This window comes from Parambassis ranga, chromosome 16 (assembly GCF_900634625.1).
Source record: "Parambassis ranga chromosome 16, fParRan2.1, whole genome shotgun sequence".
NCBI lineage: Eukaryota > Metazoa > Chordata > Actinopteri > Ambassidae > Parambassis > Parambassis ranga.
Genome location: NC_041036.1, coordinates 11,775,330 through 11,802,745, shown reverse-complemented (window position 1 = coordinate 11,802,745; position 27,416 = coordinate 11,775,330). Strand labels below are relative to the sequence as shown.

Here is a 27,416-nt window from a genome sequence, read left to right as displayed (position 1 = left end):
TATTTATTTCATATCACTTTTTTGCATCTTTACCGGCTTTATAGACATAAACTCCTGCAGAACAAATATCAAATGATGTTAAACAAAAACTTTCATGGTTTGGTTTAGTTTTTCTTATTCATTTATTTACTGTCCATTTACCCCTGTTTTGGAACTAAATGGTTAAAAAGATCTGAATACCTGAAGAAATGAAGTTATCAGGTGCAGCTCAGGACATTTTTGGTTACAAGTCTGCAGACCATACACACTTTTCACTGCATTTAACTTCAGTTCTCACAAGTACACAACAAATTAACACAACAGCTTTTTTCTTTTCCCCTGAAGAATCACGTGGTTGTCGGGGGGCAGTTGTTTTCCATTTTCAGTTAAAACCACTTGCAAGCCCTGACCACTGTGATGTGCTAGGGGCATGATGCATTCAGTGTTTAAAAATCAGACTTTAAATAATCTGAATAGAAATCTTCATTTCCTATTGGACAAGCCAGGTGGAAGCACATGAGACACATCAGTATCTGTTTGAGTGTTATCTTGAGGGGAGACGTACAATAAAACAACCAGGTCCATTTCTTCAGAAAAACACTTGTTACACTATATGTGTAGTTTAGAATGAAGGCTTTACTGTTGCTTAAAATGTGTGGTTTCACCCTAAGAGACTTAGGACCTGGGACTTAGGTTATTATTTGACAGCCTGCGATGCTAGACTAAATATAAGACCTTTAAAAAAAAGTAGCAAAATTACAATGTAAACATACTGCGTATTAATTAAAGCGATGTCACCATTTTATTTAAGATGTCTGAATAAACCGTTGCATGCTGGCCCAGCGCTGCTGTGCTGTGAGTCCGCGGAGATTATTTAATCGTATTTTAATTTATGTAATTTATGTAAAGGATTCCCTCTGACTATTCTCGACTTCCAAACTCCAGTCCAGTAGGTGGCGGTAAATGCGTCTTAAATTGCCAAACGCCAGCTAAATTCCTGAACGAAGAAGAAGAAGAAGAAGCGAAACTCCTAAAAGAAGAAGAAGAAGAAAAAGTTGACATGTCTGCTGATAGTGAAAACATTCGTGAGACTACAGCTAGCATAGCAACTACCTCGTAGCCCTCTACGGCTGTTGTTACACCATCGTAAAATAACAGGCAGCTTTCAGATCAACTCAGTTTAAACATAGTACAGATGGCAAGGACTCTTTGTCGAATATTTAAGGGCTGCCAGAGCATCTGTTCTCTCCCACTAATGAAGACTCGACTCCACCCGTCTGCCAGCGTCTTATTGAGGACCGTCTGTGTGCGGAGGATGTTGGTATGTATGTCCGTCTGTAGAATGACCTGTTCTGAGGAAAGTGCTTGAAATCCCTGGTGGGGGCTTTGTGAATGAGTTTTTGTTATGCGTGCTAGTTGTTTGGTGAATTTATGCTCCTGTCCATCCAGGAGTTTCCCTAATGGTGTGACTGGATCCTGTCCCACAGCTGAAAACTTGGGTTTTGGCATTTTATATTGCATCATTAAAAGTAGCATCTATATTGGTAACACTTGTGATTGACATAACTCGAGGCTGTAGTTTGTAGTGGTGTTGAAATGCACCTCAACATAGCTGTTTTAGACGTTTTGCCCAATTACACACATAAGTAAAGTAAATCCTGAAAACTGAGGATTATAATGGATTTGCTTGTGTTGCAGACGCTGCCATTTCGCTTTTCACCCAAGGCCCAGGACTTTAGTCTGCCAAACTCCTCATGGGGAGCAGAAATGAGGCAGTTGTATGAGCATTACAACAGCCAGTGTGAGGAGGAGATGAAGGGAGAAGAGAAACAGGACTGGGCATGGAAGAGAGTGCCAAGCTACAATCGTACTCTTAAACATGCTACAGGTACAAATGCAGACATCCTTTCTGCTTATTCATTTTGTTTATGAAGAAGAACAGTTAAAAACACGGTGCTGCTGGGACAGGACAACAATTGAGTCATCAGATCTGTATCCCCCTTTTGGTTTAGTTAAAAATTCCAAAGTTATTTCTTATTTCTGTATGTTTTAGGACACAGTTCAGACGTTATCGATCACCTCATAATGCAATGTATATGTTTCACTTAGTATACACATTATCTCTGATTTCACTTTAGGTAGTCTTAGATTGTAATTTTTATTAGGCGACCCTGCAACTTTTTTTTTTAGCATCAAATACCTAAATTTATTAAAATTATTAAAAAGGAAAATCTTTTATATCTCATATATGTTTTATTTCTGTTTGTATTATCACCTACACATTGTTTGCTTGTTTTTCCTTACTAGGTGGAGTGTATCTGAGTAAGATATACCAGTCAAAAGCTCGCTTTTTTACCCGAAACATCAAAGAGCCGGGGGCAGCCTTTGAGTATGTCCTCTTTGTTAGCAAAGATGAGCAAAAGTGCGTGTGCATTTTCCAGGCTGGGCACCTACTGGAGGGCCCCCAGGGGTAAGATAATAGTTATTGTTTGTGTATACACATCATAACAACACAACACTTTACTCAATTTTGATTTAAAGACCTTTGTAGCAACTTCCTCAAACCTCCAATAGTCGCCAGATGAAAAGAAAGTTGGGCCTGACCTATTTGTCTGACGCGCTGTATTGTGTGATTAAAAAAAAAAAGACGCTGAGGCGTCTTCCTCTTGATGAGATTTTATATGGATGATCATGAAACAAAACAGAGATGAATACTTAAACCAAAAGAATAAACCGGTGATGAACGTGCAAAACTGTGCGCTATAGTATGTTACATTATGCTGCGTTATGTTGGATACTGCGTTGCGGTCAACAAAAACTGTGGCTACCCAGCTTCCTTCTCTCCTAACACCCGTGCCGGTGAGTGAGTGCCCGTTTTATAGATCCCAGTTGTCACCACCTACACCCACATGACGCAAACATTCCCCATCACATTGACAACCAGCCTAACAAAACGACAAACGACTCACTACTACACACAATATATGGCTTCCACACACCAGCCCCTAATTATTATGCTAACACATAAGAATTACCCACAAAACAAAAATACAAAAAATACGCACCTGGCGAACGAATCCACTTTGGTCCGGAAAAGTCTGTATCACTCTCCCCATTAGCCAAGAGTTCCGAGGCGCCATACTGTCTATTATAATCACCAGATCTCCCACGACGAGATTTCTCTTTAGTCCTGTCCATCTCTGACGCTCCTGTAGCTGAGGTAAGTGCTCCTTAACCCATCTCTTCCAGAACAGGTCAGACATACATTGAACCTGTTTCCACCTCCTCCTTCCAGGAGGTAATGAAGGTGAAGTTTTTAACAACAACAAGTGATTTGGTGTCAATGCTTCTAGGTCATTCGGATCCATGGAGGCCTTGGTGATAGGACGGCTGTTAAGGATGGCTTCAATCTCACAAAGAACTGTGTGAAGACCTTCTTTATCCAGGTTTTGTACACTGAAGGTTGAATTAAGGACTTTACACACAGACCTTATTAGCCTCTCCTATGATCCTGCATGATGCGGGCCAGTAGGTGGATTGAAGCTCCATCTGATTCCCATCTGCAGCATGACATCATTGATCTGCCCCTGATTCCACTGTTTAATGGCAGCTTTCAGCTCACGCTCTGTTCCTCTGAAATTTGTTCCATTGTCAGAGCGCAGCTCCCGCACCCGTCCTCTCCTGGCAATGAAGCGCCTGAGTGCATTGATGAAGGAGTCTGTGTCCAGCGATGGAGCAACCTCAATGTGTACGGCTCTGATGGCAAGACAGGCAAATATGACGCCATACCTCTTCACCATGCTCCTTCTGCTTTTAACCTCAAATGGTCCAAAGTAATCCACTCCCACACAAGTGAATGGTGGTTCATCTAGGACAATTCTGTCATGAGGTAAGTCTGCCATTTGCTGGCAAACCGGCAGAGCATTCAGACGACAACAAATGATGCATTTGGAGAGTACCTTCCTAATGGCAACACTCACGCCAGTAATCCAGAACCTCTCCCTTAGCTTAGACAGCATGTGGTTATGTCCACCATGTCCCACTTCCTGATGTACATGTCTAAGCAAAAGCTCTGAGACGTGATGATCCTTTGCCAGTATTAGGATGTTTAGCTTCCACAGGCATAGACAATCTACAGAGCCGGCCACTGACTCTCAGGATTCCATCTTGCAACTGTGGGCAGAGCTTATGGAGGTGACTGGATCTCTTAATGTGTTGACCTTTCTCCAGACTGGCTAGCTCCTCAGGAAATCTCTGTCCGTGACAGAACTTAATGACGGCAAGCTCAGCCTGGTCCAAATCCTTCACTGTAAGACACCTATGCACAGCTGTTCGTTTAAAAAGATTCATCTCCTCTGCCACTGAGAATCTCTGTTGTTCCTTGTTAATGTGAGACCATGCAAAGGTCAGATGTAACCGTCTCCTCTTCTCCACACAGGTCTTTGATCCTCAAGAACCATGCCACTGCTTTCTTTAGGCGAGTCCAGGAGGAAAAATACTGGATCAGGTGAGTGACAGGATCCTCCTTAACTTGCACAGCATTCACTGCAGCAACCCTTTTAATCTCAGGGTCTTCAGGTGAAAGATAGTTGATGTCTTCTGTGTTAACAGGCCACTCACTCTCAGGATGTAATAGAAAGCGAGGTCCTGACACCCATGCTGTGTTCTGAATAATCACATCCACCTTCACACCTCTAGAGGCTATATCCGCAGGATTGCTGGCAGTGTCCACATACCTCCATTGAGTAGAACAGGAAGCTTTTAGGATCTGAGAGACACGATTAGCAACAAAAACTTTGAATCATGAAGTCTCGTTCCTGATGTACTTCAGTACAGATGAACTGTCTGTCCAAAACACAGAATCCAAAAGATCCATCTGCAGCTCTTTCCTCCACAGAACATCCATGCGGCTGGCAATGGTTGTGGCAATGAGCTCCATTTTGGGGATCGTAACTGATTTCAGTGGAGCCACTCTGGCCTTCCCCATAATGAAAACACTGTGTATTTCTGACTGCTTGCTTCTCAACAGCAGATAAGACACCGTTCCATACCCGACCTCACTGGCATCACAGAAATGATGTAACTGGGCTGTAGCAACATCTCCAAGCCCGGGCAGTTTCACACATCTGCCAATCTCAAACATGTCCAGCAGATGGAGCTGCTGCAGCCATTTCTGCCACTCCTGACATACTGATTCAGGCACAGTGTCATCCCAAGCAATCTTTCTCCTGCATTGGTCTCTCAAAGTCTTCTTGGCTGTTGAGACCACAGGGCTCAGCATTCCAAGAGGATCATAGATGGAGCTCGCAGTCGAGAGGACTCCTCTTCTGCTGGGTGGTCTGTCTTTCAGTACAATCCTGAACTTGAAAGAATCTGATTTTATGCACCATTCCACACCCAACACTCTCTCCGCAGATGATGAATCTAGCTCCATGTTTAACCCTTCCATGCCTCTTGCTCTTTGACTTTCAGAGATGGTTTCTAGCACTCCGGCCTGTTGCTCATCCTTGACCTTTAGAGCACAGAGAAACCAACTCATGTTAAAGTGACACTGCTTCTTCCTCTGTGGCCACCGACACAAGACAATCATCCACATAAAAACAATGCAATAATTTATCCACTGTTTTCTCACTGTAGTGATGTCTGTAGTCCTCTGCACACTTTCTGAGTGCACATTTTGCACAGCTGGGAGATGATGTTGCCCCAAACAGATGCACTTTGGTCTGGGACAATGGGCAGCTTGCAGTCCAGGCTGGTCTCCAGCCCCTGTAAGACCACTTGACACCAGCATATTGTCAACAGACATCACTGTGTTCCTCTCAGCCTGTTCACAAACACTTGGACAGGTTGCTTATGGAGTACTGTGGGATGCTTCAGGCTACACCTTGAGCAGGAAATCCTTTTACGGCATTACAGCCTATCTTCTTCTCATGAGCCATTTTTCCCAACTGCACACATACATCCAATGTATGTCCTCCTCCACAGCAAATGCACATTTATCTTCCCGTTTGTCTGATTTCCTTCTCCTTCTTTACAGACTGATATGTTTTTAATGATGCTCAGCATGTTGGAAGGTAAGTCCAAGTCATGAAGATACTGCACTTTTTCCATGGTGTTACAGCAACCTCTGAGGAAGAAGCTGAAATCCTGCAGGGCCTTCACATCTTCAGTTTTAATCAGAGGCCATAACAGGGCTTTGTCCATGTAAGCAGAGGCAACCATCTGTTTGCTCCCAAACTGCTCCTTTAACAAAGTTTTTGTTTTCAAATATCCCCGTTCTAGGTTAATGTATTGGCAGCTCCTCACAAGCTCTTTGGCGTGACCTTTTGTATGTTCCAGGAAGTACAGATGATCACAGCTGTCAGTGGTGTTCTTCTCAATTCCATTTTCAAAGGCTCTGATAAAGGTGTGGTATTTTAATGAATTCATATGGTAGTGTAGTAGGGTCTGATGTTTGAAGGTTGTATGTTTTCCATGACAGGTGTATGTTTGATCTTTGGTTTTGCTCCTGGATGTCTGTCACCATACTGTTCAGGTGCTGATGGAATAAATTCATCTGCATTGATGTTGAGTGGTGGGTTTGATTTTGCAAAATAAGAATTCATTCCATCTGAAACCTTTGACGTCCTCCTACCACCTGTCGCACCGTGTGTTTTGAGAATTTCAAGTTTTGCCATTTCTCCAGCAATTTCAGCCTCCAGCTGTAGCTTTTCCCTCCTTTTACGCAGCCGTTCCTCCTCTTCTTCCAGCAAAACTGGGATGTTTTGTTGCTTCCAACATTTGAGACACTGTCACATGGATTGATGTTATCCTCGATTTTATTTGTGTATTCGATTATTTGATTTAATTCCACAGAGCAAGGTGCATTCACTTCTGCTGAATCCTGTGGCTTCTGTGAAACATCCCGCGTTTGTTCAGTTTGCTTTTGAAATGTACTGCTGTATTAAGATTAAGAAACCTTTATTAGTCCCACAGTGGGGAAATTGCATATGTCATGATGCTTGCAAACCATTCCTTTTGTTTAATAACTTCATCGCAACAGTTCATCAGGTGCAGTGGTAGCATTCTCACACAGTGTGTTTAAATTCATTAAACATTGTTTTGTTTGAGACACATTTTCCCTTTGTTTCATGAGTTATTTCATCTTTGGTATCAACCCTTTGATTTTATTAACAATGCCTTTACGTTATGTTGCAATCTTTCAGTTTTATTCATCAAGGCCTATTGAGTGAGTTTGCTTTGCCTTCTTTTCCCAGACTCTGCAGAGCACGAGGTGGCACTTGTTTGACTCATTGTCACTCTTTTCATTCATTCACTTTTCAGTGAAACGCAGCATTTAAATACATCCACAAAGCGTAATAAATCCAGCATTTATTTCAACAATCCAATCATTTTCCTTTGAAACATAATCCAGCATCGCACATTCAAGCCACAAGGAACAAATTCAGCGCAGGATCGCATCCGATCAGCATTCAATCATTAAAAGTCTCAACAGCGACACTCCGGATTCCTTACCCCCACACACATCCACAGGTAAGCTTACCTGTCCTCCATGACAGGACGTTAGATGTGGCCCATTCATTCAAACTGCTACACTTACTTGGCGTCTTCCTGATTCCACTGTGCTCTCGTTTTGCGAGTGATGACTTTCTTGATATGATGCCTTTTTTGTTGACAAAGTTGTGGTGAAAGGAAAGTTGGGCCTGACCTATTTGTCTGACTGCGGTGTATTGTGTGATTACAAAAAAAGACGCTGAGGAGATTTTCCTCTTGATGAGATTTTATATGGATGATCATGAAACAAAACAGAGATGAATACTTAAACCAAAAGAATAAACCGGTGATGAACGTGCAAAACTGTGCGCTATGGTATGTTACATTATGCTGCGTTATGTTGGATACTGCGTTGCGGTCAACAAAAACTGTGGCTACCCAGCTTCCTTCTCTCCTAACACCCGTGCCGGTGAGTGAGTGCCCGTTTTATAGATCCCAGTTGTCACCACCTACACCCACATGACGCAAATATTCCCCATCACATTGACAACCAGCCTAACAAAACGACAAACGACTCACTACTACACTACAACACAACACAACACAATATATGGCTCCTACAACCGTGGTCCTATGTTGTGATTCTGCTCTCTCTCTCTCCCTCGCTCTCTCTCTTTCTCCAAATTTCATCTCTTCCTCCCCTTTATCAGCTTTCCATAACAGTTTTTTGCTAGTTTTGAGTCGTATATATATATATATATATATATATATATATATATATATATATATATATATATATATATATATATATATCTAACTGTTTAAATTGTTGGCTAATAGGCCAGTTTGTGTGCTTCCAGGTATGTCCACGGGGGGGCAATAGCCACCATGATTGACACTGTGACGGTAACTCATGCTTCTGTGCTCACTCTGCTTATTATGACTGCCAACCTCAACATCAACTATCGCAGGTAAAGAAGAATCAGTTTATTAGCAAACAATGATTGACCTATCTACTCAAGCAGAGAGTTTAATAACATTACTAACAAAGTTTTCTTATTTGTTTTTGTAGAAATAATTTAGTTGCGTGTGGGAAAATTCAAATGTGCTGTCCCTGTGTAAGACTGCAGGCAGCACACGGACTGTAGGCATCTGCTCTGAGGTGGTTTACTGTGGACTGACATTGAATGATGATACATAAATGCTTCATGTCATTAATTAAATGTTCAGTACTCTCCGATTCAGTCAACCAAGGACCAGTAATTTAACCCATGATACCCAAAATGGTAATATTGCTGTACCTCTCATACCTGCTTAAGGGAGTTAACCTTATAACTTAACCTTTATAGTCGGCAGTTCTAACGAACCTTTGTCTCGTCTCAAGGCCCATCCCACTGGGAAGTACAGTATTGATTGATTCTTCTCTGAACAAGACAGAAGGTAGAAAAGTCTTGATTTCATGTAAAGTGACCAGCACCGATGGCTCCAAACTGCACACAGAAGCAACAGGTAACACATATATACAACATGTCTGATGGAAAACTGTTGTTGCATCTCCACTTTTTGATATTCTCTTGTGTGTTTGCTTTTATGCCTCTCGTGCAGCACTGTTTGTGGTGAGCCGTCTTCTGGGAGGGTGACTCAACGCTGCTACCTGCCCCAAACACTCAGCAAACAGAGGCCACACTGAGTGTATGTATGAGTGTGTCATTAACTTGGAGTATTTTGGAATTTGAATATAATTTCTAGGAGAAAGTTCTCTTAAAATGACTTTAATTGGTCTTTTATTAAATACTAATAACTGTTTCAGCAATATATTATTTATTGACAAAATGTTAAGGGTTATCTATCTATCTATCTATCTATCTATCTATCTATCTATCTATCTATCTATCTATCTATCTATCTATCTATCTATCTGTCTGTCTGTCTGTCTGTCTGTCTGTCTGTCTATCATCTATTGCACATATTGACATATTGTGTAGGTCTTCTAAGATGATAAACACATAAATCAAACTAGTTTTCAATGCGTAGTAAGTCAGAATAGTCACAATATATAGTGATTAAGGTAAAATTATATTTGTTATCATTCAGAGCCAAAAATAAGACCTCAAACTACCATAATACCAAAAGGAGTTTTCAATGCACTTGATGGATGTATGTAGCTGTTTTTACAAATTATGATAAGTTTTGTGTGTTTTTAACATTACACGTGTGAGTTTTGATTTTCAGGTGTGGGTTGCTGACTGTTACCCCGCTATGTGTTGGATGTGGTTTTAATTGAATGGGGGCGTGAATTAGCATCCTGTGAGAATATTTTGCGACTTACAGTGGAGACACAAGCAGCTTCAGACTTATAATGACCATAAATAAGGTGGCATCTTGTTTATTGGCTTGAAGCATTTAAACATGTTCATGTACATTTGGAAAAGGCTGAGGCATGCCACACTCTGCCATAATAAGTAACGCTGTCCACATCACAGAGATCTGTGCTTCTCAGGCAGCTGCTGCAGACCACTGTGCTCAAAAAGATATGCTTGTGATATTTCACCGGAAAGTATGTAGGGCACTGTTTATGCTTATAAATATACTGAATTTACGACAGGCTGAAGGCAGCGTGGAATTATTTAATTCCTTTTTGCATCTTTACCGGCTTTATAGACATACATCTAACTCCTGCAGAACAAATATCAAATGATGTTAAACAAAAACTTTCATGGTTTGGTTTAGTTTTTCTTATTCATTTATTTACTGTCTATTTACCCCTGTTTTGGAACTAAATGGTTAAAAAGATCTGAATACCTGAAGAAATGAAGTTATCAGGTGCAGCTCAGGACATTTTTGGTCCTCTGTCAATTATTGGTTACAAGTCTGCAGACCATACACACTTTTCACTGCATTTAACTTCAGTTCTCACACAGTTTGGTCTGATGTGTGGTTTCTGAGTGTATGGGCTCCTCACAGTTCAGGCCTGGTGGTCTTCAGAGGGCCCCTCACATCTTTAACCTCAGTAAAGTGCAGATGGAAAGGCTGCAACAAATGTGTGCGTGTGTGTAAGTACACAACAAATTAACACAACAGCTTTTTTCTTTTCCCCTGAAGAATCACGTGGTTGTCGGGGGGCAGTTGTTTTCCATTTTCAGTTAAAACCACTTGCAAGCTCTGACCACTGTGACGTGCCAGGGGCATGATGCATTCAGTGTTTGAAAATCTGACTTTAAATAATCTGAAAAGAAATCTTCATTTCCTATTGGACAAGCCAGGTGGAAGCACATGAGACACATCAGTATCTGTTTGAGTGTTATCTTGAGGGGAGACGTACAATAAAACAACCAGGTCCATTTCTTTAGAAAAACACTTGGCAGAAAAAGAACATGTGAAGCAAGTAAACGCAAAACAACTCATGGGGACTTTTACAGCTGGGCCAGACAAACGGCAGGCTTCATGTTAGTATAGTTCTTGATCTGAATGCTGTATGTGTAGTTTAGAATGAAGGATTTACTGTTGCTTAAAATGTGTGGTTTCACCCTAAGAGACCTGGGACTTTGGTTATTATTTGACAGCCTTCCATGCTAGACTAAATATTAGACCTTTAAATTACAATGTAAACATACTGAGTATTAATTAAAGCGATGTCACCATTTTATTCAAGATGTCTGAATAAACAGTTGCATGCTGGCCCAGCGCTGCTGTGCTGTGGGCCCGCGCCATGTCTTAGAGGAGCGTTTACCACAATGATGTAAACCGAGAAGACATATCGATTATTCATCGTTTTCTTTGTGCCATTCTACCTCGGTTAAAGCGAGGCATTGCATAGAGTTATTAAAAACCCCATGCACATATATTACATGGAGTCGAGGGGCCCTCCAACAAGCCTCTGTATTTACCCCCAAACCTATGAAAAGGAACTTTATTCAAACATGTTCCAGTTGCCGTGAAAGAACAGGCCGCTGGAAACGAATGTCTCCACTCTGCTTTGTATTTTTCTCGATTAGTGTGGCGGAAATTTGTGGCAGCAACATGGGATTATATTTCTCAACTGAGCACTTCAAAGCAAAACCCGATCCGCTGCTATTACGTAACAACCGGTGACATAACTCTCTCCAAGCTGGGACGGTCAGGGCGCACGGAGAGCGCGGGGAGGGGGGGGGGGACGCACGGCTTGTGTACGGCCGGCCGGTGCAGCTGCACTCTGCGCGCTGCTGCTGCCACGGGGGGAAGTAATTTATTTCACAACAACCCCACAAGAGGAGGCTGACTGAGAAGATGACGGTTTGGGACCCACTGTAAACACTGGAAGGAGGCGAGATGGCCGTGCACCTCTTTAAATGCCTGCGCCGGCCCGGGCGCTAGACCAACCAACAGGTCTGTCACTTCACCTTAGAATCCAAATGGCGGCAGGTGGAGTTCAAAAGCGACTAACTAAGCAGGCATCTCTCTGTGTGTGTGTGTCAGTGAGTGTGTGTAGGACTTCCCAGTGTTTTGACAGGAGAGTTATGGAATATGAGGAGCCCGGTCTGCCCCCCGCTGACACCCCCATCAAAACAGGTAAGAGGAGCCATCACTGAGAAAACAGTGGCGGGAAGTTGCAAGAAAATGATGTGTCATTGTGTCTTTTATGTACGTCCCCCCTTGTTTTACACCAATTAGGCAAAGCATTTATTTCCCAGCATGCAATTCATGCACCCACCCCTCCACCCCCACCCTTCCTTGAACACTCATTATCTGTACCACCTGACTCTCTGTTTCTGGCCTCCCCACCACCTTGCTCACTCTTATCTTCTGACCCTCCAACTCTCATCCATCTTTACCCCAGTAACCCTCCTCATCCCTTTCACTGGGGTGTGGTTAAGGCACTGTGAGTGGGTAAGAATGGCAGTAAGCCGGAATAATCTGTGGGGATTAGCCTTTATTTCTACTTCTGGTCAATGCATTTCTATTCAAAGCCTACTATAATAAACCCATGGGCAGTCAGTGGAGATAAGGCCGCTCGTCCCTCTGCCACAGAGACCCACCGCACATCGCTCCAGCAGCACAGTGTGTTGGAGGCTGCAGTAAGGAGAACATGATTGTGTCAGTTTATTGTGTGTAGAGTGCAGAGGAAAGAAAAGACTTTTTTTCTGCTGTTGTTGCTGTTGCAGAGGAGTGTATACCCTTTTCTCGAGTTTATGTAGGAGGATCACAGCTGCACCCTGTTCCATTCAGTCAAAATTTAAAATTGTGCTTACACTCACAAGTCACCCCTGCTGTGTAAAGTTATGCAAATAATTTAGACTTGGTTTATCTGAGCTTTTCACATATGTGTATTAATATACAATTCACATAAGAAATTGGAATACAGTTCTGATTCTGATACAATTTGCTGTAGAACCCAAATAATAACCTTTAAAGTTTATGAAAAAGCAACACAAATCAGTACACTTGGTACTATGTACTTAGATACAGCCTGACTAAGTATCTTTGTAAGTGATTTGAATACTATGAAAGTATTTTATTAAAGGTTTATTTCTAAGTCATATGTTTACATATGTACAGGAATATGATGTAAAGGTTTTATTTATTTAGATCAATAGAGGAAAACTAAAGAAAATGTGTTGCTGTATAAACTCTTGTCATATTTACAGCTTTTAAAGGGTTCTATCTTCTTTCTACTGCAGGTAGAAACACTCCAAGCCACTTCTAGCACTGCTGACGATTACCAGCCAGTCTTCTGTCAAACAAACCGATGCTAAAGGAGTTGACAAAGTCTTCATAGATCCATGATTTGGTTGAATTTGACTGTAGAACAACACAAAGCAGCCTGAATGGAATAAGACAAATGTAGCAAGAGGAGGTAAATGTTAGGAGGTTTACAAAGCAGCATCAGCCATCCTAACAGCTCCTAGCCCTGAGCTTTATTCAGGTTGAAGCAGAGTGTGGTTGTATTTTCAAGGTTAGTTTCATTCTGTTGACATGCCTCTTTTCAAGGCAATGAGTGTCTTGGTTTTAGTGGCTGTTGTGGGTGTCTTCTCATTTTCTCAAGCACTAGATTTAGTCTTTGGCGTTACTCACTTCACACCTGCTCATCACTGGGCTGTCTGTGGTGTCCTCCAGGGATATGGTGTCGGTCAGAACGTGTTCATTCTCAGTGAACTACCGATTTTAAGCAACTTGTCTCAGCTGTCCATCAATTTCTCTTGTTGTGATCATTTATATGGGAACAAAATACATTCTGCTCTTTTTTTTTTACTTTTGGACCTTTAACTTTTGCCCCAAAACCCTTCACTGCAATAGCTGTCCGTGCAGGATTATGTACAAAATCACGACTTTCTTATAGATCAGATCTGAGCATCATTGATGTCTATTATGAACCAAATGTGCTAAGCTTCATGCATGAGGATGTAAGACTGATTACATAACAGTCTGCACTAACCTGCATCAACAACTCATCGCTCCTTATCAGGCCTGCTTATAACTGAGTTAATTTGATTTCTTCTGTAAATCAAGTGATCCAGAATGAACCGAAAACACCTTCTGTCTGGCTGAGTTCGCTCAAGAGTTACACTGGTCTGATCATGAACAGCCTTATCTGATTTAGAAGTATGTGTTCTGTGCCAGCGGTGTCATGGTTTATAGTCAGGCAAAGTTGCCGGCCTACTCTCTGAGCTTAGTGGTCTTCAGTGCCGTTATGTAATGCAGCAACTGTCACTTCAGCGCTCAGCTTAGATGTCAGAGAGCAGACACGTTTGAGTGAGATTTTGACTGATTGGGCGGTGTTGATGTTTGTACGTCTGCATTCAGCAGGGTGGTGTATGGTGAGTGTGTGTGGTGGCTTCATGGCTTGGCTTAAAGGTGTGTCTTGCTAAATGTGACACCTTTAGTTGGTACAACCGCAGATGCTGGTGATTGCGTTAAAATTCTTTTTTTCCACCACCTGCCACTGACCACATATGATGATTCCATCCAACTGCAAGGCTGCAAAAATGTTTACTCAACAACACATTCAGAGTGTGTTATAGGGGCCCTTAATGTGGCTCATATTAACTAATAAATGTGTGTGATGAACCACAAATAAAAAAAATAAAGGAGAAGTTTAATCTTTTAGGTGTTAATGCTATCAGTTAGTCATCAGATATTATGGCTTTCGCATGGGGCATAATGAAATAAACTGATTAGGTGTAAAGTTCTTTTTATATATTTAAGGTTACAGACTCTCTTTCCGTCTCCCTACATTTTGATTTATTTCTGTTATTTTTGCTAAAAAAAAAGGCAAACAAACACAATGAAATACATTTTTCATATTTTCTAAATATATCACAATTATGTTGTAAATACGTCCATGCTCAGTAAATCTGACATTCCTCCATCAGTTCAGGGACATTGTTGTTTCCTAAAAACATAAATTCAAAGTGTTACACTCGATTTAAAATCGTCATTTAGCTCTGATGAGTGTGGTGGAGTTTTATTTATAATCGCTTACTCTGTTTGTAGCGCTTGCCGCAGAGCACTCATTCAGTTGGTGCTGACATTCTTTACATTTTCCGTGTGTGTGTGCACTGCTCTGCTTTCATTCCATAGTTTCTGCTTATGAAGCAAAACTGATTTGATGAGGGCAGGAAAACAGAAGAAACCACAGAGGGCCTGATCAGGCACCAGACAAAGACCGGCTAGCTCTGTGTCTTCCATTGATACTTATCTGCTCAGCCTTCGAATGCCTCTCAGTCTCTCTCTCTCTCTCTCTCTCTCTCACACACACACACATACACACAGATACATACAACTCCAGAAATAAACCCTCTTGGTTCAGACACGATCCTTGATGCATTTACTCGCACTGTCTGCAATTCACACTTTCTCACAATTGTGGTCAAACAGGCAGACAAAAAGAGGACCGATTGCTTCATAGACACCCACCTTCCTCTGCCTTCACCTCCTGTGTGTACACGAGCTGAGGTGTCATACAAACATAACATAAGAGATGCGCTGTGTAAATACAAATCCTGTAGTTTAACCTCTGCGTGATCACAGAGGCTTGTTATCCATAAGAAGAAAAGTCTTGGTTTATCTCAGCTGACTATTAAAAACAGAAGTTTTAGGTTAACTTTCTGTCACCCTGTTGACCCTGCTGGTTTCATTTTGATGTTTTTATGTTGGTTTACACTTCTCATTTGCATATTTGTTTATGACTGTTTTGTTAGTAGTCATTCACCTCACTGCGCCGAGACCAGCTATAGTACAGCTTTGAGTGGGGGAAGTGTTTTGATCAATAAGCCATAAAGATTTCAATAAAGGAGAAAAAGTATTATTTTCTAGTATCAATAATAAAGGTGGTCACAGCCCTTGATGATTCTGTAAGGCCTGTAAGGGGAGTGTAAGGGCCCACTATGATATTTTCCAGGGTTGAGAGGTAGACGGCAGTACCAGAGCGGTATTTTAGTTCTTTCAGTAGACGGGTTGTCATTGAGAGCACACTGCCTGTTGAGTTTCTGTTTATTTATAAAGTTGTTGTAAAGTTGTAATTTACTAACCTTTTTTCTTTTTAAATGATTCCTTAGGAGGAGCTGTGTCCAAGAAGACTCATTTAAGTAAGTTATCTATGAAAATGTGTGTGTTGCTGTGTGGTATAGACATTTCTTGTTTGTGCTAGATATTTGTGCATGCACTGTGGTTAACATCATAGTTAGAGCACATACAGCATTGCACCTGTACATCACACACACACACACACACACACACACAAACATGCATACAGTGGGCCATTAGCAGCACCGTGTGTATGTTGTGTCTTGCACCTGTGTTGCCCGCCACACACACACGCCGAATACTTTGCTATCTGAATGCAGATTACAGTGAGATAACGTTGCATCTTTTTTTAAACTCTTTTGGTTTAACACTTTCTGCCACAACTTTAGCACACCTGGTGTGTGGAGATGTTGTGTGTAACACACGCCGCCAACCATCATACGGGGTGGTGTGATGACAAACAAACTGAGGCTAGAAAAATAATGAATTTATTGATCAGTACTTGTGATAAAAAGAGGTGAAAGAAGCAAGAATGTGGTGTTTTGTAAGCATAGATGTTGGCGATTTAGGAGTCAAGAGTAGTTTATCTTTGAGGTGCTTTGGGTGAGATGAGAGGATAAAGGTGGTGGAAGTGTAGATTGACTCAAGTACTATACTTTTGTACTGTTTTCAGGTACTTGTCTTTTTTTAATGTCTGCTTTTTTTCTACTCCAGTATAACACAACTTTGCACAATTATTTGCAAATAAATATGTAATATTCTATATTGCTAAGACAAGTAAAATGGCTGACCTCTTACGTGTTTTTTCTGTAGTGTAGTTTTACTACTTGGAAAACATCTCAATATTTTTTATCATTTGACAGCAGATTTCCAGCAACTTACCTGCAATATGTGAAGCTGAGTCTAAAGGGAGAGCAGTTACTCTTTAAGCGATCAAATTTAGTTAAGGTTAAGAATTACCAGGACAACAAAAAGTATAAAAGACAGGATATTTCTGTAACTCACAGCCTCCTCAGTGCCTCCTGTTAGTTTGATTTGAGTTCTCACTGAGAGCATTAAATGTGATAGACGCTTTAAAGCAAAATTTCTTTGACGTGTGGTAATGATTGAGGGGGTGACAGATAACAACAAAGGTATGAGGAAAAAAGTCAGATCAGGGGACAGTCCCCCCCCCTTCCTTGTCTCTGTCTCCTCTTTCTCTCTCTCACACACACACGTACCCTGACAAGGAAGGTGAGGCGTCGACACTGACATAAGGCTGAATGTGTGTGGTGGAGCTGCAGAGAGCTCCAGACCCAGCTCGCTAAAGGACGACCAAAAAAAGAAGAAAGTCTGAAGTGGTGCAAAGAACGTGTGTCAAAAGAAAAACCATTGTTAGACAAAGTGAGAGGAAAAGTGAGTTTGTGAAAGTGGGACAGACGTTTAAGACAAGTGGAGGAGTGAGGATGATGCGAGGTAGGGATAATGTTCTTCAGTTTGTGTGTGTGTGTGTGTGTGTGTGTGGGCAGTACAATCAAAGATTTTTATCAATTAGATCACTTTTACATCACAGTTTCTCTCTGTGTCTCCTGAGTTTTAAAAATTATTATTATTAAAAGTATCATTATGACTGTGAGCGGACATTTCTTATGATTCACAAAGCGCTCGTCATGTTTTGTTCCAAATCCACATTTTTAAGCTCGATGTGTTCATCTGAACATCTGAACCTGCTCTCATGAAATTAGAATCGCTTTCATTCACACCTGTGACTTCAAATATGTCGACTTTGAAATTTTAACATTTTGTTTCGGCTTGAACGATAAAAGCTTGTTGAAGATTAGAGGCTCACATTGATATTAACATGAACAAGCTTTAATTAGCTGAAGCGCACACATACAGAGATGGTCATTGAATTTACAGTATGAGGACTGACGACCTTATTGTTTTGAAACTTAGCCATCTGTGTCTGTTGGCTGTGTTCAGGCTGATTGATGTGTTTCGGTTTTACGGTCTGGTAACATGACTCAATTTTGAGCTCTCTTTGATGCATTTAAGATTTGAATCATGCCACAGATATTTCTGTCTTCCAGCCCTCCCACATGTACTGTATACCTCGGGTAAGGTGCTAATTTTACTGCAATTTTAAAGTTAGAGAAAAACGTGTGAATGAAAAAAATGTCTTGTTTAATCCCGCACATTATGTATTAGTTAAAACCATCAAATAGCTAAGTAATCATAGATACATAAAACCAATCATTGATCTAAGACCCACCAGATTGGTTATATTGTGACATTTAAGACACTGCACTTTTTTTTTCTTTGACTCCCACCAGACTCTAACCAGCATAAAACAGGATGCTTCGCTGTAGCAGTGCATCAGCTTGAATGGACTTCACATGCATTAGACAGGATGCAGAGGAAATGCTCAAATGTGACAGTAAAATGACAAAGAATTGTTTTTTTCACATGACTTCCAAACTTATAAAAAAACACACTAAACATGGCAGCTGGGATAGAAAAGGCAGAGACACAAATGATCATCTGTTTAAGATGCTTACACATTTTTGCTGTTGCACAAACATGCACGTTTTTGCACAGCTGCTCTTTAGATGGCGCCTATAGATGCGGCGTTATGCTGCTCTGCAGCTGTGTGTGGATACAGTGTGCAGGAATTATTCAGTCAGATGATAAAAAATGATACAAAATATAGCTATGAATTATCTCATTTTGTGGTGTTCACACACTCACTGTGGGCTTGATCCCATCAGCACTTAGGCACACACACACACACCCCTTTGTGTCTTGGGGGATTCCTATGTCGACTTATTTAGTTTCTTTATCAGAAAGGATTTCCTTGTTCCTCTGGGTGCAGAAGCCTGCACTGCACTTCCAAAGTAGCAAAGGCGCTTAGGTTCACATCAAAGTTAACATCAAAATCGCAGGTGACACATTCTCACCCCAACATAGTAAGTAAAAGAAATGCAGCAGTTAAGCTGATTCATAACCTGTTGCTGTCTTGTAAAAACATTACCTCTTTCAAACACCTTCAAATTCACAAAGCACTTCAAAGTTAAATACTGTGATCTGAAGTTAATTAGTTCTCAGATCAGCTTTGATGATCTCTCTTTTCCACAGATAAGAGCCTGTGGGTTCTTTGTTGTTTTGTTTTCCCCCCTTTTTTTTGTTAAATAAATACTGAAACTTTATGGTGATGGAGTTTTCACAATTTATGTGACAACCACCACCTGAAGAAACTTTAGCACTGAAATATATTTAATGTAATTTGTAACTAAATATTCCAAATAAAAGTAAACTAAACTCACCACATTGGTGGCAGTATCGATATGGAGATGATAATGTTTTCGGATTACATTCATAAAGCTGTAAAATTATTATTATTATGAAATGTATAGTTATATAAATTCCACCACATTTAAACGTATTGTTTGTGTAAAGACATAAATGTGAAGTTGAAGTAAATTTATTTACTGTATTTTTGAAAAATCAACCATTTCATTCTTTTTTAACGGCCATTTGTTTTTTTCCCCCGTCTTATAATGTTTCAAAAAAAGAAAATAAAGAGTTGGTAAGATTACCAGTGAGCAAAATTATCTTAAATATTATTGAGAACATACATAAAAAATATGTCTACTATTGATAATAAAGGGGAAAAAATATCTTTCACTTGTGTAAACAGAAAACATTATGTGTAATTCTCCTGCCTTAATTATATTGCAGATAAAAAATAAATAAATAAACGAGCCGTCTGTGTGCAGGAGTATGTGTGTTTGTCGGGGTGTGATGTGTGTACACACATCTTTGTTTGTACCAAAGGTAAGCTTCCGTTGAGGTTTTTTGTCCGTTTACAGTGCAGAGAACAGACTGCTTACGGAGTGATTTCAGAGACAGTATCATCAGTATCTGTAGTGTGCCCCCCCACCCCCACCCTACCAACAGCCCACTCATAGGCCCAAACACAAACTCAGTTCTTAACACAGTGAGGAGAGCACTGTGCTCCGTCTTTATTTTTTTTTGTTCCAATGATTTTGAAAGTGTTCTGCACTCTGTGATACTCACACTGATGAAGTGTGTTGATGTAAAGTGATACATTTTTTCTTGTGTGATTTATCATACAACCAGACCTGCCGGTCTTTGTTGCCATTAAAGCATAAGAATATAAAAGTCTGACGTGCACTATGATTTCTGTGTTGCTCTCATAAAAGCAAGCTTCAGTATCCCTCAGTGCTTTTTCAGTATAAATCGTTTTAGATTGTTTTGAGTACTGATTGAAAGGCTATCAGTCCATGACGGCACATTGGTACATCTACCTTGCCTGCAGAAGCGTGGGAGGAGGCGATCTTTTACACACTGACAAAACAAAATTTTTCCAGCTCTTTGCTCGCCATCACCATGTAAGCACTAAATCAATTGATCAGATTGGTTCCTTCAGCTTTGTGCGGCGTGCTGATGGTTGGTTTCATACAGTGTGGTGTCACCAGAGTGCAGTGGAAATAATGTTGAGCAACGAAAGTAAATTGTGTTACTTGCTAGACCGTACTAGAAAGCAAAATAAATGTTCTTTTTGTGAAGTATTACTGAAAATCATGCATGCAGACAGACTTAAAAACACTCACTGATTCTGAGGGCCGCTGCATGACAATAAAGCCTATACACTTTGGTAATTAGGCTTTCTCTGTGCATGTATTTTTGTGTTCAGCTATATTTCCACAATCGGCCACTCTTTGGTTACTAAAGAAGACACAAATGGAAGAAACAAAGGTGGTGCCAGTGCTCTTTATCTCTCACAGTGCTTTCCACACAGGGTTTGATTGAGATGCAGGGTCTGATCGGTGTAGGCCTGTGGCTGGAGATAAGCTGAGAGAGACACATGCATGCACAAAAAAACACCCACTTACGGCAACCGGTGTCTTGATGCAGTTACAAATTCACTGTGTAGTGTGTGTTGGAGAATTATCAGAGCTTAGCGATATGGAAAGTTATGTGTAAGATTGCTGTGTTTGGGTGCGTGATTGTGTGTGTGAACAGTGAAAGGTTGTGGGACATGGTGGATTTCCTGTTGTTTGAGGTTAAGAATCAGAACTGAAATAGCAAAAAAAAAAAAAAAAAACTGAGACCACTAATGTTCTCTTCTCCTGTCCTGCACTAAAACATGATCAGGTCACAGCTCAGTCTTAATTACAAATTATTTAGCGTGCAGATATATGCTTCGGCCGAACTGCTGTCTTATTAGCTGCAGTCATTGACTGTGCATTAGTTTTAGGAGGGCGTCCTCAGGAAACTTCAGGTGATCCCTGTGGCACCAGATAAAGAGGGCACACACTGACACACTAACACACACTTGCAAAGAAAAATCTGACACAGTTATGCACGGAAATGCAAAAACTACAGTATCTACATGAACATCATCGACTCACAGACGTGGGATCTTCCGCACATTGGTGGAAGTAAGAAGGAGATAAAAGAAGAAATTATTTAGTGCTCTGTGTTTCCTTGTGTTGCTTTAATCAAAAAATACCACAACTTATTTTTTGGGGGCTATTTCTGTCTGTTCTGATATTTCAGCTTCTTTATGCATAAAAACACACCACTAGGCACAAAAAAGAGTGATGCGTGAGAGATGAAGGCATCAAGTTGGAGGGGGGAGGGGGGAGGGGAGGGGGGGGCAGCCATTACTGGCAGTGATGAAGGAGGGAGAGTGCATTACTGGCAGTTGTGTCCTTTATGAGCGAGACAGAGAAGGATTTACAAAGAAAGAAATGACATGAAAGAGGGACAGTCAGAGTGAAAGAGAGGCCAGGCAACCACTTAAAAGGACTCTGAGGTTCACACCTTCATATTCTCCGCCAATTCTCCATTTGCAAATATTCCATGTCCTCAGAAGACTCATTTCTTAATGCATTTTATGTTATTTTGTTTAATTATTAAGGCAAAAGGTGTGTGAGAGGAAAATATCTTTGGTTGGCTATGGTCGCTCAACCACTGGTAGACACTGAAGGGGAAGTACAGCATTAGGTTCTCACAGTGGGAATCACTTTGTAGTCTGTGCTTCACTGGGTTCAAATATGCAGTGTCAGTGTGGGGTCAGTTGAAATGATACCCAAATTATACAATAATATATAATGTAATGTCATATTCAGACACATGATTGTCTAAGATGCTAAGATGCAATCAGACTGCAGAATGTTGACGTTCTAATGTTTTTATTTCTGTGTTCATTCAGCCCAGATTGAAGTTATCCCATGCAAGATCTGTGGTGATAAATCCTCTGGAGTGCATTATGGAGTCATCACTTGTGAGGGCTGTAAGGTGAGACACAATAATACACACACAAACACACACACACGTAATATTAAAAAACAGCGCATTGTTTCTCAGACACTGCAGGACGGTGCATTCACATGCTCCTGCTCTGATTCCCTCTGCTGCAACATGGATAGGGTCTTTGGCTTCTGTGGAGATTGGAATTTGAATAGGACCCTTGACATAAAGAATGCAGATCAACAATCATCATGATATCTGAAAGCAAGTGTGATAGATGAAAAAACTGTAACCATACAGCCTGTCAAGAGTTTGGTCTCTCTGATATTAGTTGTCTTACATATTTATATTAAACTGACTTTCTTGACTAATAAACTTTTTTTAAAGAGACATACATTATGGCACAATAAAAACTCGATCCATGTCTTGCTATTTAGCATTGTATGTATTTTTCCCCCAAAATATGGTCCCATTGAGTTCTAGTTATTGTAGTGTCACATTGCTCATTATTGGAGAACATGTCTTAAAATCTTTCTATAATTATAAATGTTCAAGGTTTCCTCTTTTTATATATAAAATGATATCTTTGTTAACTCCACCTCTCCTCTCAGGGGTTTTTCCGGCGCAGCCAGCTGCCGACTGTATCTTACTCCTGCTCGAGACAAAGTAACTGTCAGATCGACCGGGCCAGCCGCAACCGCTGCCAACACTGCCGTCTGCAGAAATGTTTGGCACAGGGCATGAGCAGAGATGGTGAGGCATAAACACACTTAACACATAAACAAATCCCCTTCCTTTATTTTATTTATGTCGTGTTTTTCCCCCCAGCGGTGAAGTTTGGCAGGATGTCCAAACGCCAGCGGGACTCTCTGATCGCTGAAGTGGAGAGGCACCGACAGCAGCAGCAGCAACAGCAGCTTCAGGGCGACACCCAGTCTGTGTTGTCCTACCCCACCAAGAATCGTCAGGACCGCTCCCCACAACTTCTGCAGCCCATGGCCTCAACATACTGCTACTCCGGGGATGCTGAGCTGCTGCCCTATGCCACAGATGTACACTCGTACCTGGTGTGCTCCCCGAACGACTCCCAGATGCCTGGCATGATCTACAAAGGCTCTGGTATCTCTCCCAACTCCAGATCTCAAGGCAGGGGGGAAAACAATGGACTGCCTGATATAAGAGGTTAAACATTGAAGTGGACACATACTTCCCCGAGTGCAGTTCTGTTCATTCACCTCTTCTTTTTCTCTACTCTTTCCATAAGGATACGACTCCAGACAGCCATCTCATGACCTGATGGGTATTCATCCCTACAACGCTCTTGAGGATCCTTACAGCCTCTATCCTCACTCTCTGAGGAACATAGGTAAGCACAGTTAAATTAAACATACACGTCATCATGTTCAATTTCTAACACGTCCAACTGCTTCTGCTTTCCTTCAGATGAGCTGTGTGCCAGCATTGTGCGTTCCCACAGAGAGACCAGCCAGTACAGAGTGGAGGAGCTGCCGGCTCTCAGGTGGAAAGTCTTCGGCAGAGAGGAGATCCAGGCCTACCAGAGCAAAGTACACCAACCTGACTTCCTCCTTCTGTGTGTGTGTGTGTGGTTGTGTGTGTGTGTGTGAGAGAGAGACCTTATTCAGACAGAACTGAAAAGAAAACATGCCATTTTCACATGATGACACAGGATGAGGCCACTTCTGTTTGATGAATCAAACAGAAAACCGAGAGAACGTCTTTCATCATTTCCCCCTCCTCTTCTCTCTCTCTGATCAAAGACAGGAGGGTAAATAAAGTGATAAATACAGAAACCTGATCAGTAGCCTGCTGACAGTCTACTGACTGGGCCAGGAGAGGGAGGATCAGTCTGTGTGGGCTGTGTGAGATCTTTTGCCCTTTATTTTGCAAAAAGAACCAAGCTGTATTTTTTTCTGTCTCACAGTCTGTGGATGAAATGTGGCAGCACTGTGCCATCCGGCTGACTGATGCTGTGCAGTACGTGGTGGAGTTTGCGAAACACATCCCAGGTTTCCGAATGCTCAGCCAGAATGACCAGATTGCCCTTTTAAAGACCGGTGATTTCCCCCTGCTGCTTAAAACATGAGCTCCACTCACAACTGAAATCTCTCTTCTGATCCAGTGTTCTTTTTTTTTTCACTTCAGGCTCGATGGAGGTGGTTCTTGTCAGAATGAGTCGGTTCTTCAACACGGAGAACAGCACGGTGTTCTTTGACGGGAAATTTGCTGGAACTGAAGTCTTCAAGTCTTTGGGTGAAGATTTCATTTTACTTCACTTTACTCCATGAGCATATGGTGACATCATGGTGACCTGTCAGTAATCTGTGCTGTTTTTTCCTGCAGCATGCAGTGACTTAATCACAGCGGTGTTTGACTTTGCTCATGGTATGTGTGCTCTAAAGCTCACTGAGCAGCAGATCGCTCTCTTCAGTGCTCTGGTGTTGATCAATGCAGGTAAGATCAACTGGGCTCAAACAGTGTGTAAGATACTTTGACACAGCATTGACAGTTGGTAGGGAGATAAAGAGGAAAAATGCTCAACATTACATGCTCTGTCAATCATGCAGCTTCCTGTAGAGAACTAGTCAAAATCTTTCAGAAGGGAATTACTGCAGTATTATTTTCTCTTATTCCTCTCCAGGAATCACCCAGACAAAGGACATTTATTTAGACTGGTGTTTTTGTAGTTTGAAATCTAATCAGGGGCAGGCTTTGAAGGTGTGCACTGTGTCCATAAGTATAGCTCAAGTTCCTGGAACAAGCTGAAAAGAAATGTAAACAAAGCACTGAACGATGCACTGAAATCAGCAACTACATGAAACACTATAAACTGTTTGTGTTCATTCAGCTCTCTCAACTATTGCACATTTTTTTTGTGAATACTGAACTGTCAGGATTTTTTTTTGTCTCAAGGATGACCTCTAACACTCTGCACGTATAATAAGATGATGTGGTTAGGTCAAAGGTCAACTTCACTGGGACATATCAATGATAAGCACAAATAGTTTTTACTTGAAAATTTACTGACTAATTTTTATCTCTAATTATTCTAATTATAACATGGTTTACTTCAGTCATTAGCCTCTATATATACTGCAGTGGGTTGTCAGTGAGAGGGTGATAGTAACAGGATGGTAAATAAATAATGAGAAAATAAAAGGATGATTTTAGTGAGTCTTTTTTGCTCTTTCTCTGCAGACCGTCCGTGTCTTGAGGACAGGGGCAGAGTTCAACGAGTACAGAGAAACGTGGAACTGGGACTCACACACATTTTACAACGAGACAACCAAGAGAGTCTGATGCAGAAGGTACTGTGTTAAAAAAAGCAAAGAAAATATTTTTGTTTACGTCCATCAATATAAAGTTACTGTCTATTATAGTAAAAAACTAGATCTGTAAGTGTGTCTGTGTCCTCTCTGCAGCTCTACCAGAGGATGGCAGTATTGCGTTCACTGTGCAGTCTGCACATGGAGAAGCTGCGCTGGTTCAGTCAGCGGTACCCACTCACTGCTCACTCCCTGTTCCCTCCACTCTATAAGGAGCTGTTTGCCTCTGAGGCAGAGCTGCTGCCGGGAAACACTCACTGATGAAGAGTACACAAACACAGACACACATTATTTTATGTCTCACCATTACTTCCTGACAGAATCTATTTTTCTATTAATGAAAATAAGAAAAGCACAGTAATCATAGTGTGTTAGGTATTACATGACTTCCAGCAGAGCTTTATTTTTCTTTGTTTTGGTAGATTACAAACATTAATTTTGATAGCTTCAAACTATTTTGATTATTGCGGGGAAACCTGTTGATGTTGTTTGAGATTTGAGAGTTCTTTGTGAGTGAGGCGCAGGTTGATTTTCTCTCAGGATGTGCTGTTGTGATTCTGCCTGGTTGGAGCCACTGTGTGTGTCACAGTACATTCAGACATACAGATTTAAAACGGTTGCTGATAATTCAACTTAAATCTGTCTTTTGACCAAAAAAACATCCAACCTGATGCACCTGGGCATTTATTTCACAGAACCATTTGGGGCATTGGAAAGTATTTGTGCAGCGTAGGCACTGATTGGATCATTCGTATTGGAGGGGACTGGATTAAGAATCTGAATTTCACAGCTTGGATTATTTGCTCGCATGTACAAAAAGTCAACAGAACAAGATAGAAGGAAAGAATAATTTAACGACTGTGCTAGCAGAGCCCAAAACTGAGGGGTTTCTGCTGATATGATGCATAATATTGGAGTACTGTATGCACGGTTAAAACTGATAAGGTGCAGTTTACGATATCCTATGCATAAAATCGGAGCTCATACAGTGGTTTTGGACTTCTGCAGAGTTTATGCAGAGCCCTGCTGAGCTTACGTACATACATGCTGTCTGCCTAAATCAAAACATTTCAATGCCTCTTTGCATCTGTATGTCTTTAATCTCCTCATGGCAATGTCACATATTCAACGATGAATCCTACAGAGAGAAGCAGTTCAGTATCCTCCTCTTGTTTCAACACATAAATCCTCACAGACTTTTATATCTTTTGAGCTTTGTTGCATTAAATGTAGAAGTATTATTCAGTTAAAACATGGCGCTGCGGTTAAAATGCCCTCCTCTGCGTGATAACTTTTCCCCTGTTCCCGGCCGCCCAGATTAATTTGTCATGTTTTCTCTTTTGTTTTTGAATAAAGCCAGGAGTACAGATGAAATGTTGGGAAGTTTCAGCATTAAGTGCTGTTTGTTCTGGATGTAGTCCTGTCTGTTTCGGGAACAGAAATTTAATAAGGATAATTCCATGTAAACCTTCTAATAAACTGCTGACGCTGTGACACCAAAGACATGAGTAACTTATTTTATTTATGAATAACTGTCTAACATACACCTGTGAAGACAAAGTGACCAAAATCAAGATTATTTACAGAACTAGCCACGTCAAGTTTAACATCTGTATGTCTCAGCACAACTTCTCTAAAACTGTAGCTGGAAATGTTAGTCACTGTGGGTGACTAGCTGTGGTCAGCAGGTTGTCATAGACAACATCTGTTGCTAACAAAATTAAAAGGAAGCAAAGTAAGAGGCAATGAGTCATTCAGATGTGTGTTATATTTTCCTACAAAGACTGGATGTTTAATGCAACAACTTTCATTTTTACATGCAGCGATTTTTGGGTTTTG

General features: G+C 41.0%; 2 protein-coding genes across 7 annotated transcripts; both read left to right on the top strand.

Annotated features, from left to right (window-relative positions):
* The first annotated feature begins 1,024 nt into the window (after positions 1-1,024).
* LOC114448008 (acyl-coenzyme A thioesterase THEM4-like) lies at positions 1,025-9,396 on the top strand. Of its 5 annotated transcripts, none has more exons than XR_003671881.1 (7): positions 1,025-1,300; positions 1,678-1,867; positions 2,287-2,449; positions 4,418-4,486; positions 8,334-8,444; positions 8,546-8,982; positions 9,079-9,097. XR_003671881.1 is itself a non-coding variant. In XM_028424607.1 (7 exons), the coding sequence occupies exons 1-7, from the start codon at positions 1,175-1,177 to the stop codon at positions 9,111-9,113; spliced, it is 819 nt and encodes a 272-aa protein (XP_028280408.1). In that variant the 5' UTR covers positions 1,025-1,174; the 3' UTR covers positions 9,114-9,396. The 5 variants fall into 5 exon arrangements, 2 of the variants coding, with proteins under 2 accessions (XP_028280408.1, XP_028280409.1); XR_003671882.1 differs by lacking the exon at positions 9,079-9,097 and having other exon boundaries at positions 8,546-8,759; positions 8,858-8,945; XM_028424607.1 differs by having other exon boundaries at positions 8,858-8,982; positions 9,079-9,396.
* A 2,300-nt stretch (positions 9,397-11,696) lies between these two features.
* rorc (RAR-related orphan receptor C) lies at positions 11,697-27,073 on the top strand. Of its 2 annotated transcripts, XM_028424603.1 has the most exons (13): positions 11,697-11,838; positions 11,929-12,021; positions 16,008-16,037; positions 22,196-22,281; positions 22,845-22,986; positions 23,062-23,415; positions 23,498-23,599; positions 23,677-23,798; positions 24,176-24,308; positions 24,397-24,504; positions 24,595-24,705; positions 25,450-25,559; positions 25,674-27,073. In XM_028424603.1, exons 1-13 carry the CDS (start codon positions 11,802-11,804, stop codon positions 25,836-25,838), a joined length of 1,593 nt encoding a protein of 530 aa, XP_028280404.1. In that variant the 5' UTR covers positions 11,697-11,801; the 3' UTR covers positions 25,839-27,073. The 2 variants fall into 2 exon arrangements, with proteins under 2 accessions (XP_028280404.1, XP_028280405.1); XM_028424604.1 differs by lacking the exons at positions 11,697-11,838; positions 11,929-12,021; positions 16,008-16,037 and adding an exon at positions 17,131-17,430.
* The last annotated feature ends 343 nt before the right edge of the window (positions 27,074-27,416 follow it).